The sequence below is a fragment of the Nomia melanderi genome, chromosome 1, assembly GCF_051020985.1.
Source record: "Nomia melanderi isolate GNS246 chromosome 1, iyNomMela1, whole genome shotgun sequence".
Taxonomy (NCBI): Eukaryota; Metazoa; Arthropoda; class Insecta; order Hymenoptera; family Halictidae; genus Nomia; species Nomia melanderi.
This window is the reverse complement of record NC_134999.1, coordinates 17249318-17262049: the sequence shown is the minus strand read 5'-3', so window position 1 is coordinate 17262049 and position 12732 is coordinate 17249318. Positions and strand designations below refer to the sequence as shown.

General features: G+C 43.8%; 1 protein-coding gene across 2 annotated transcripts in view; it reads right to left on the bottom strand.

The window, feature by feature from the left end:
- Positions 1-12732, bottom strand: part of ss (aryl hydrocarbon receptor spineless) — a 172684-nt gene that overhangs the window by 91583 nt on the left and 68369 nt on the right. For both annotated transcript variants that reach the window (XM_076370352.1, XM_076370357.1), the window contains exon 2: positions 10929-11119. In XM_076370352.1, the coding sequence (XP_076226467.1) occupies positions 10929-11119 (191 nt within the window). The remainder of the gene's footprint in view (positions 1-10928; positions 11120-12732) is intronic.

Below are 12732 nucleotides of genomic sequence, written 5' to 3'. Positions count from 1 at the left end.
ACGAAAGTAAATAGTACGCAAAGGGGTTAATTTATCAGCGAGCCAGAAACACTGGCGAACGACGAGCCAGGGTCAAGGGAGCCACGACGTTCCCGTCGCGTGTCTATAAAAATAAGACGTGCAGCGCGGCACGAGACAACCGGAATGGAAATCACTTTTCAAAGCCGCGGGGCCCTGGTTCAATCGTCGCCCCGAGGCTGATGACTTCATACGCAATGACGCACGGTTCCCATCGCGCTCACGCTCGCGCCGCGCCGCGCCGCGCCGCGTCGCCCCGCGGCCGAAGGGAAATCATAAAGGCAGCGCCGCATCGCGATAATGACATGAAAAATGGACGCGGCCGGAGATAATCGGCGAAATTAAATAATTGCACTGGTCGGTGGCGCGACTGCGCGCCGACGAATTTAATCGATTAACGATCTTCCGTATAATCCCTCTGCCGACTTCCGGTTCCCGTTGCCTGCCCGCTCGAGATCCGTTTCGTTGATTTCACCCCTCTCGCATACCGGGTTCCGTTCTGTCAATCTTTCTTTACCGCTTGCTCCAATTCCCTTCGTTCCTGTCCGTCTGTCTCTCTCCCTCTTCCCTTCGCCGTCCGCCATCTTCGTTCCATCAGCCACAAGCTGCGTTCGCGTCTTACACGCTGGTCCCTTTGCTTCTTTTTATCAAGCCGTTTCCTGTATCTCTCCTCCCTTCTTTCCACTACTTCGCTCTTTATCCCTTTATCGTCACGAATCTTCGTTTCGTGTTATTTCATTCGCTCGAATTGCTTTGTAATATTCAACCGAATAATGAAGATTCCCATGCCGAGTGTATATTATATTATTTATATTATCTATTTCTGTCGCGCCGATATACCGTGAACACAAGAGTTTAGCAATGTCGGATCAGACGGCGAGAATATCAACGCGATAACGCGCGGATGTTATTCCATTTCCCTCGTCTTCTTTTATCTGTTATGGTAATAAAGACGCCGTAAACGCGCGAGATCCGCGGTTCACCAATTTGTACACGTTTCAACGCGGTTATAAATCATCATGTTTCGTTAGTACGTTTCGAGTTTCGAATTAATCAGGCTCCCCTCGTTTATATTCCATTTGGCTGACGTTTGTGCCCCGGGTTCCCTTTCAACACGAACCTTTTCAATTTCCAGCGTTTAACTTTTATATTTTATCATCTCCCGCCTCGTGTTCCTCTTTTCCGGAAGTCCCCCCCCCTCCCCCCTCCCCCGCTTCAGACTTCGCGGACTTCGTTACGGTCGCTCCGCGTTGCCTTCGTCTTCCCGTTTTCCTCGCCGTCCTTCTCCCCCCCCGCCTCTCGTCACGCGACGTTGCTATACCCGTGTGTCCCTCCCCGCCAGGTGTCAGATCGAAATGAAAAATGTAAATGAGTCGTAATGATGAGGAGGTAACTGTATCGATGTGTATCTCTTCATCAACGTTCATGGTGCGCGTTTACAAGGTACGCTGACGCTAAGTACTTACAAGCTGCGCGCCGAGGAACCGCGTCCCCCAGTCCGCCGCGTTTTAGACGCAACTGCCGCGGAGGAAATATTGTTCCTCCGGGATCGTTGAAATTCTTAGTTAATTAATATCCGTCTCAAGCAACTGTTAATTGTGGCTCGATCGCAAGGAGATCAGTGAAATTTTAATTAATACCCGATTCGCGCAGTTTCGATAGTGGATCGACGAGGAACGGTGGAGAAGATCATCGAAATTTTAATTAATATTCAATACGGATGACTTGTATAGTTGGATAAAAGAGGGACAGGGAAGATTATTAAGAAATTAATTAACGTTGAACGCAAATGCTTTTGATAACAGATCGGAAACGAAGTAAAGAGATATTCGGGATGTCACTGGAAAGCGTCTTAAAGCGGCGGATCCAACGATGAAAAGTACTCCGCCATTATTCCGCGCGCGGCGGATTTTGATTAAGGTGTCGGAGGGTGACGAATTGCGTAATGAGGATTTGATGCCCTCGCGCGGCCAGTAATTAGTCCGCGGGATTATTAATGCGTTGAACTAACATTTCCATCAGCCGTCTTATTCGTCTCTCCTCTTCCTGTCGCGCGCGCAATCGGGCGCGATGCATTCTGCCTAATGGTAACTGCTCCCATCATATTTTAAATTTCAAATGTAAATTCTCGTTTGACTCGCCATGGGAAAAAATTCTCCGTCAAACTTACTGCCTACGAACTGTCTCTAAAGTAGACGAAAAATCGACGAAAAGAGAATTCCATAACATCGCAATTGCAGTAATCCTAATCAACCCTTCGCATCGAGTAAAGGGCAATGCATTATGTTGCACCATAAAAATATACTAATAATTTTCTATCGATTTTCAATTAAGAGAAATCAACAACGCTCGAAGAAGCGAATAAGAAGCGGAGGTTTCTATGTATCACTTTAGAGCGCAAGAAACCATCTCGGCAGCTTATCGGGCACGATCGATAATTAATTATTAATCAAACTGCACCGAGGGGCGAGATTTTCGTTCGGGATTGGCTCGTCAAAAACCGGCGTCGAAATCGTCGCGACAAAAACCGGGGAAACACGAGGCGCAGGGCAATAAGATCGACGCTGAGAAGGTTAATTACCGGGACTCGTCGGTTTGGACCTTTTATGGGGGTCCAAGGGGGGACCGGGAGGAACGGTAAGCGTCAGTAAAAAAGCGAAAGAGGTGCAACCCCCACGATCCGCTATCTGAATCTCCTGCAACGTCCGCCACCTTCCTTCTTCTCCTTTTCTTCCTCCTCCTCCTCTTCTTCTTTCTGCTGAGTAACCGGAGGCGAGGACGCACCACGTGCCTGCCTGAAAAATCAGCGCGTTTACCGAGAGGCTAATTAATTTACATAGCGGAGCGTAGGGGACCGCGTTTCCTTTTTTTTATTCTCCCTTTTTTTCGGGAACCGAGAGTCGGTGGAGTTTGTGGAACCGAGCTTGTGGCAAGTAAACGATGCCACTCCGCCAGGAAACTTAATGAACCACCTTCCAGGACTTCTCAGCGACTTCATTGATTCATCTGGAACGACTCTTGACTTTGACTTTCTTGCTTCTGACTCTCGTCATCTTTGAGGTCGATTGCTGTCGTACTATTTATTTTCGCCACTATGCTCGTGTACCATTTTACTATCGACAATTTGGAAGAAATGCAATAAAATTGTCCATTCTACTTCAAGTGGAAATTTTATTTGAAGATAATACAATGATAACAGCAAAATAGTTGTTTGCTTTGATCCGTGGATAATGAACAACATTGATTCTTGTTAAATTAGTTTAGAAATCTTCATCACGAGTCTCACTCGCCATTGTACGGCAAGGAGTTAATGTTTCCGAATCCCTCGTTAATATCGCATTCTTTATAGTTCATTAGCGTATAGCAATCGTTGAAAGGTCCATCTTGCAACAGTTCTAAGCATTTCCAATTTAGAATTCCTAAGTAGAGAATTGTATTTACTAAGCAGTTAACTGTGGAATTTAGTTGGAAATACCTCTCGTTCGTGCAATAAAATCGAAAAATGGAGCGGGCACTCGTCGAACGCAGGACGAATGGACGTAGAGTGTATTTTAATGAAAGATCAAAGCAAAGATGGATTACATGTTTATGTGGAAAAATAAAGAATTCATGAAAGAATTAGTATCAAGCTTTACGATGACGTGTATACTCGTCAAACACAGTTAACTGGTTAATGAGGAGAAATGAATGGCTCAGAATAGAATGTGGTCGGCTTTCTCAAGCCTTAAAGTTTCCACTAAAATAACAATTTTTCTCGTATCTCGGGAATGTCGTATAATAAACTAGAAGAGTTAGGAATAGGGAAACTTGGAATTAGAGTCGATTCTGCAGTGTCACAGCCATGCATGGGGAATAGAGAATAATTTCTCTAACGACACACGTATTAACGACGACGGAGCAGTCGTGAACGGATTCGACAGGAATTTTCGTCAATCGAATTACTGGCCGGCGAACGTTTTCGATGAAACGGGAGAAGTTTCAGGGAACAGGTCAGAATTATGCAACTGTGCGCCAGGAGCGGGGTTCCCTTGGCCGCGGGTGTGCAATCTCATCTGCAATCGCAATCAGGTGGGGCCAATCGAAGAATCGCTGCGGAATAATGGGCAGACGTTCCTCTTTCTCTCGTCCATTATCTTCCTCCCCCGGTCTGGAGTTGCCTTCTGCAACTCCAATCTCACGACGAACGTGCGCGGCCTCTAAGTGTGCCCACACGAAACCCTCGTAATGCGGCTTCTACACTTTTATCGATTTAACGCCGCTAAGTACTGCGAACCTGGCCACGAACGATCGCTGGCCCTCCCCCGGCTCCCCCGACCACCACCGCCGTGGAAACTCTGATAATACCAGTGTCCTGAATGCTTCTTCCTCGCTGGCTCGAGCTCCGCTTCGTTCGGATCAACTGGTCCACTTGGCCCATCATCGATCGTTCCTCTTTCTTTAATCCCTTGGAACTAATACTAGGTTAGACTCGCTACGACTTAGAAACAGGAACTATTAATCATCAGTATTGATTAAGTGTTCCTTCGTTTCTTTTAAGTTCAAACGAGATGAACGCGGGATTGCCGCTAATGTAGATTTCCTACTTATTCCGGGAAATTACCAGCGATAATCTATATTTAACGAACGTATGAAACATAATTCAACAAGTTAATGTAAGCACCGATGCTCTTTGAAATTCAAAGATAAATATATATTCAAGACATCTGTCACTAAATACCACGACATAATCACCAATCTCAAGATCCCTAAATTTACCTCAAACACACTAACATCTCAAAATCTCAACCCTCAAAATTCCACCCTCAAAATTCAAACCTATGTACTCAAGTCATCTATCTTTAAATACCAGAACACAATCACCAATCTCAAGATCCCCTAATTTACCTCAAACATAGCATCCCCAAAATCTCAAACTCCCTCAAATCCAAAAAACCAAATATCCAAAAACAAAGCCACCCACTATTCCTCCGTTTCCCAAAGCCAAGGTAGAAACGCAGCGACAAAATCAGAGCACTCAGGGTTGAGGCCTCCTCTCGAAACAGCACGGCTCCCACAGCAGAATCCGGGGGCGGGTGAACGACAAGCGGGTCGCGGCGTATGCAAGGTAATGGACACGAATCCGGATCGTAGTTCTCGGGTGCGAACGGGAATGCGAATGCGAAACGGGAACAGGAATGCGAACGCGGAGAAAGAGAGACACAGCCCCGGGGGATGGCGTGGCGTTGCTCTGCGGAGTGTTGCCAAGACACAGAAACGAAAGGAAGAGAGAGAGAGAGAGAGAGAGAGAAAGAAAGAGAGAACCGAGCGTTGTGTCCAGTTTCTTCCTCGGGGCCCCGGCGAGGGCCCTACGTCCCGATATCGCGGATCTCGCAGTATATCACCTGCGGGGCACAAGAGGTTGCCCGGTCCCTCTACTTAGCGCTCTTGTTGCTACCGGCGCGATCCTGAGACCGAGACCACGGCCCAGCCCCGGGCATTGTTCACACCGTTTTAATAGGTATTCATTGTCGGACCTCAGATCTTTCCCGAAGACTCCCGGGAGAGTGTCGCCCGATGCCCCGATACCTGGGAGTTCTTGTGCATTACCAGCGGGCCCGCGGGCCCCTCGCACGCCCCACCACTCGGCCTCCGCCGCGCGCAACCCTGCTACAGCTAATTGCGAATAACACTCGGCGTTCCGACCGAATATCGGCGAGATTCTTGTTTGACGATTTTAGGGAGAGCCCCGCATTGTCTGCGACCGTCTCGAGATGCTCTGGGAGGGATAATTGGTGGAAGTGCTTGTAGTCGTTTGTTTGGGATTATCTGTGGATTTCTGTGTTTATAGAAAATGGAGCATCGTTGCATATATTGGAAGGAGATTTTCATTGTAAGTTTTGTGTTGAATGTTTGTGTGAATATTGGAAGTTGAATTGTTAGTGTTATCAGCTGGAGGTTTATCTTGGTTTCTTTGAATCGTAGTTGAATTCGTGTTTGTTTAGGCGGTTAAGGATGTGATTTATTTTTAACGAGCGTTCGCGAGGCAGAGATTTCAACGTGAAATTTTAGTTATAAATCCGTGCGGCAGTTTGTTTGGAATATGATGTGCTCGGAAGTTAGTTGGAAACGCTGGCAAATATTTGCGGGCAGACTCGGGGCACGCCGGTCGTGACAGGAAACCTTTTGGCACAGTTCCTGTACTTGCGGAAAATACCGGCGGAAGCAACTTTGTTCGGCCGTTGGTGCCGTTAGATCGAACAATGTGGAGGAAGTGGTTCCCCTGGAGGAAGAAGTTTCCTTTTGTCGGCGGTAAAAGTTCCGCGGAGGAGCGGGACACCTGACTCGGCTTGCACTTTTCTCTGTACAACATATGCGAATGCACTGTGTGTCCAATCCGTAATCGAAACACCGAACGCGGGAAATAATTAAAATCCCTTATCTCCCCTGTTCACAGAACAGAAAAAGCAAGGTTTCAAGCGTACCAATTACATCCTGCAACCTTTCGAATATCCAAATTCTCCGCTCATCGTTCCGCGTACTCGAAACCGGCGAGAATGAATTCGTTATCTTCCGGGACGATAATAAAGTACATACTATGAATACGTATTAAGATAAAATTAAAAGATAAGCCGAGAGGATAAAACAAAACACTGTACCTCTCGAAGCAGCCGAAGCACGAGCCATCAATTCGAAAGGTAGCCCATAAAAAATTCTCCGCTGCCGCGAGATCGTTCACTCGACGACAAGGTAGATTTTTACAACCTTTCAACCCCCGCCCGGGAACGAGAATATATTCGCGTTAACCTTCAATATTATAATCTGCCTCGGTCACGGCATGATCTCGCGCGGTGAATACGGGTCAGCCCGATGCAAATGAATTTATCTTTTCGGCGGGCCGGCCCGGCCCGGCGAGATCCGCTGTCACGTGGACGATAACTCTCGCGAAAACTAAATCGTTCGGACGACGTATCGTGGCCGAGCTAAACACGGAGCCCGAAAAGGTGAATTGGGGCGGGCATTATCGAAGTTCGATCTGGCAACGCGCGGGCCCGCATGATATCTGGCCTGACCTAAAAATTTAAAAATGTCATAGCTCCGCTTCGGATATCTTGACTAATTATGAATAAGCAATGCAAATGGGGGGGCCGCGCTGATGTTACGATTCCGCGTCACGAACGGATTATAAAGTCTTCTTTGTACTGAAATTACAACCTTCGAGCAAATGAGCGCCGCGAGTTTCTCGTAATAACCCGCCGGTGGCTTATCTTTTTACGGCGGATTTTCAGCGTATCGATTGGCGAACATTATTAGTCCTCCGCGTAGGCTCCTCCCGGCTTTCTTCCGTTCCTGTGACTTGTTAACCGGGGATAACGAGTGTGCGCTCGTCGGTTTCGTTCGTTTCTTCGTTCTTTTTCTATTCCCTCGTATCTCGAGGCTGATTTCTAGTTTTCTTGTACGGGGATATAGAGCATTATCGAAATGAGGTTTTATTGGTAGTTATTTCATTGAGACTTTTACGTACCTTCTTCCTTGTTCGGTTTACTGGTAGATCATTGTATTCTGGATAATGATGTGCATCTTAGGAATACATTGTTCTGCTAGTTCGATTAGGGTTTATTGATATGTAGGATACCGTAATATAAGTGCTCGAATATTCTTGCTTACCTAATTTATTTGTATCGAGTCTTTACAGAATCGCTTGAGAATTTTAACCTTTTACTATCAGCAAAGTTATTTTTCTATAGATACTTTATAATAAATATACCGATATTAACCCTTAGCACACCACATAGTTTTGTGATATGTCAGCAACTCTTACCAATTTTGATAGTAGTCCTACTGAAAATTAACAATGTTATAACATTTCTTAGACCTTTAATTCACGACAATTATATTTGGAAGATCTAATAATCTTAAGGTAGTTTTCTTAAAATTCATTAAAATATTTAATATTACTGGTGTAATATTGGAGCATACAGAGTTCAAAGGGTTAAAAATTTGTTGAAGTCAATGTGTTTTCTAGAATGTGAATTCTGTAAAGAATAATAAACACAATACCTCTCGCAAAATGACACTACTCAGAAAACAATTGCCGATACCGATTTCAAAAACAAACGTTAAACGTCGGTATGTTGGCGCCACCGATCGCGAAGGGTTAAAATACATTTCCTCTAACTTACCGTGCCGTCTTCAGACATAATTGCATTCAATCTCTGCTCCACCGATCCTCTATTCTCACGTGGAAGCGATTCTTCCATCGAGCTGTATCGTAATACCCGTAGGAAAGTCAATTAAATCGCAATTGTATTCGTTACGGTACGAACCGCCTCGGATCGGTATCAGAAAAAACGTTTCCAGACGTTCGTCCAGACGAGCGTGTGCCTGGTAATTCGTTTTTCCTGCGGCGCGTTCCGCCCGTACGAAAATTCCATAAATTTCCCAGCGGCGTCCGCCAACAATGGTCGCCGGGGGATTACAATAGTTGTGGCGAGGGTTTCCGAAGAAGTTTGACGAATCGCGGAAGAACGTTGTCCATTGTTTTTGAATCTTATTGTTTCCGCGGAGAGAGTAACGAGAGATTCGCGTGATGCGAAGGATGTTGTCGGATGCTAATGCATCTCGGTGTGCAACGGCCACGGTGATACAAAGGGCCGAGAGCGAGACGGTTTTCTGAATGAACACCGCGCATTGACAACGTACTCTCCCCTAACCGCCGAATCAGCTGATTTATAATTTTTTTTTTTGCACTCCGAGAGTTTTCTACCAAAAATACCCAACACTTTCCAATGGAATATAGTTAACACACTATCGGCGGGAAGGGTATTAAAATACCTTTTATGCAGAACGTACGCTAAGTGTTAGTGAAACACTCACCAATGCTTTTTTTTCATTGTCACTAATATTGGGCAGTCGTAATTTTGTAATGTCCTGCTCGTGCAGTGCATAAAAAGAAAAGTTTAATTTCTTATATGTGTAAGTTTTGTCAGATTCCCCTTCATAGGGGTGAGTGTTTTCAAAAATACCATACATTAAAAAAATATTAGAGTCAATAAAATTACTGTATAAGAAACTGAATAATAAAATATTCCTAAACATTATTAAGCTCTTCTCTTACTACATGAACTTTTAAAACTTTCAAAAATTAACAATTATTGTTTGGTCCATGTTATACATTAAATGAAGTGATAGGAAGCTAAATTAAAAATTGAATTTTTTTTTAAATTTCATCGACATGTTCGAAATACTATGTGATACCTATTTTCTGAATTTCATTGAAATCCTACTATTAGATGTGAAGATATTACATGTTTTCTAAAAAGTGTACTTTTTTCATACTTCACTAATTTTCGCCCGCTATACGTGTGAGTCAAGTTTGATGTTACCCGCCGATAGTGTGTTAACATTTCTTGAAACTGGCTTCACGAGAAATCGTACATAAATTGAAGAAAGAGGCTGTTTTATTTTAATATTTCACATATTAATGCATCACACGACACTTAACGTTAAATATTATACTCCATGATTTTTCTGTGCCAAATCGAATGGCGACTGAGAGGAGCCTACGGAGTGCAAAGGGTTAATCACGCGTGCAATGCAATTACTAATATTAACACACGTCACCGCGATAATGCGGGATATTTAGTCTATTTAACACTAGAACTACCGATTTAACCCTTTGCACTCGAGATCCTTTCATTCGCCATTTAATTTGACCCATGAAAACGATAAAATTTAGAGTTCAATATTAAATTTTTATATAATGCGTCAACACACGGAACATCGAAATAAAATAGTTCTGTTACTTAATTTATGCAAGGTATTCCTTTATGTTAGTTGTAGAACATATCATTGACATTTCATCAGAAAATAATGAATATTTGTTGAGAAAAATATTCTCGAGTGCAAAGGGTTAATACGATTAATATGCAATCCCTATAAAAATTGTAACAATAGATTATTTCCAGTTTCTTCAAGCATTCATTATAGTTCTCAAATGAAACTATTCATTTTCAAAATCATTTCGAATATTCAATGCTTCGAAGATATCAATAACAAACAAAACAATCGAAACCAGTCATTTTGACTGGTACGGTAATTCTAGTGTTAATTGGGAATCCTACGTTCGTGTAACATTTTAGATGTGTATAACACAAATCCAAAGTAAAATTTACAAAATCGAATTCCTTATTCTCTTCCGCAAGTTAGAAATTTTGGTTTGATCGATGTTTAAAAATGTATCAATATAATCACCGACGCTCGCGTTTTTAGTAGCTGAAATTTAGCATTCGATGTGTTAATATGAAACTCGTATCTGAAAATGAATCGAGAGTTCAGCTACTGTAATCTTTTCATCCTATTGATTTTTCTCGAACTTATGAATTATTTATTTTTCCATATCTATATGATTTGATTAATTTTATTATATTTCCATACCTCTTTTCCTATATTTACTGATCTTTCCAAATCATCATTCTTTTATTACATCTCCCAAACTGCTGATTGTTTCCAATTTGTTGTAGTCATGTAATTCTAATTTGAATGCATTTAACACGTTGAATGCCATGGGGGTCACCGGTGACCCCCAACAAAATCGAATTACTATAGTTCACTCAATTAAACCATGATTATTTGAAAATATTTCCATACTATAAATAATGCTAACTAATGTGGTGACATTCAGCTAGATGAACCGGCAATAATAACAATGCAATTCAATCAAATGATTTAATATCATATTTTTCCCATTTCAAGTACTTTGTACCATGAAATCGCGCGGCATTCAACGTGTTAAGGGTAAACTGATTAGTAATAGTTCGTGAAACCCATGTGCATTTGCGTGTTTGATTTGGCCCGTGAGAATTTGCATAGAGGATTGCGACAGAAAACAAACAAGGATCCAAATCGACGGATAGAATCACCGTGAAGCGTACCTTGGAAATAGCTTTTCGTTCGGAGGTAACTGACGCTGAGTCTGAGGATGCTGAGCCGGTCCAGTTTGCTGAGTATGTTCTGCTCGAACGGAAGTAACGACGCCAGCGTGTCTAATTCGGCGTTCAGTCGTTCCCGGTGTCGTTTGCTGGGGTTCGACTTCGTCACGCCATCCTTTTGCGGTGGTTTTAAACTGGAACAAACGGAAAATTCATTTCCATTAAGCCGAGCCGTCACAAATCTTTCATCCGCGATCTCCGATAATCAACTAATTGAAGTCAGATTAAACGCAATACCAACCCGTGCCCCGCGTAATGACGCGGTCAACGATAACGTTTGTTAATTAAACATCGGGAAATAATTGTCTCGTGACGCAGCGCCGTGGAATCACGGGATACTCTTCGAAAAATGAACTATAAACATTGTCATAAAATATTCCCTCCAAACGCCTGTTCTCTTCCCACGTCTCGCACCATGGAAAACAAATAACTGTCGATTACCAACGAAACATCATCTACAATCCAAACATAATTATCACAAACTATAAATCTTGCTATAAACAATTTGCCCGATATAAGGAGTATCTTCTTTGAATTTTCTAGGTGTCTAGAATCACGGAAACCACCGGGAACGCCAAAACGAACGGCGCCACTGTCAAATCTGACACATCGGGCGGGCACCGAAAGAATATCCCGTGTGGGCAAGCGAGGCAACAATGCATCACCGCGCCTTAATTAGCCAGAATAATCGAGATAATCGTTCCGGCCTCCCCGCGTTCGACTGGTTTCAGGAATTCCACGGCGGAGCACCGCCGGCCACCTTCGAGGCTCGAACAACAGGCGGCCTGCGACCGAACGATCCACGATAATTAAAGACGACCAGTGTCGGAGGGTTGATTGACACGCGGAGAAACCCTGCGGACCGATTTGCCCACTCAACAGTCGGGATTCTTTCGGATAAGTATAGTTATTACTAAGTATTTCGCCCATCTGTACCATTGCCCCTCCGTCTCCGTCTCTCCTCCGTTCGTTCCGTCATCCCCCTCCTTTTCACTCTATCTCTTCACTCTCGATTCATTACGTTCCTCGTTCTCTTCGTTTTCGCTTCCCTCCGCCGCTTTCCATCCGCGTAAACGTAAAAACCAAGAATTGTCCGGCGATTATGACGGCTAAAAATTGATAACTGCGGTACCACGTGGAGGCCCGATCGACCATTGGCGTAACTTCGATGAAACAGTCCCTGGCGATTCGTTAAATTCAGAATCAGTTGTAACTTCAGAACCATGAATATCAGTAACTGAAATTTTCGTTTCTCTCTATTTAGCAATAGAATGATAATAGAATGATAATTTGTCGATGATGTTCATTTAATTTAGACGTGATTCGTAATCTGTCGCCAGTCAGTAATTATTGAGATGTTTGTAAGGTCCGTTTGATTATGAGAAATATTGAAAGATTTACGTCGACGTCGCGGAGTTGATCGTTTAATTGATCGTTGACGAGCCCGACGCCATTGGCAGCCGGTAGAAACATGGAAAATCGAAACATTTACGGATCAGGCTCGGACTGTTTGTTTAATTGAAGCGAGTACTGTGGGAATGGGACCCCATACCGAACCAGTACGGAACTCCCCATCAAAGACACCGCGCCGCGAACACTCGCAGCCCTGTACTTAAGCAATAATTATTATTCCTACGCGTGTACGTACGTATATTTAACAGCCCGTCGGCTCGCTGTCCCGGCAGTCCCGCCGGACGAGATGGACGCGTCGCGATGGCCCAGGACCAGTTCTTATCTCGAATTACAC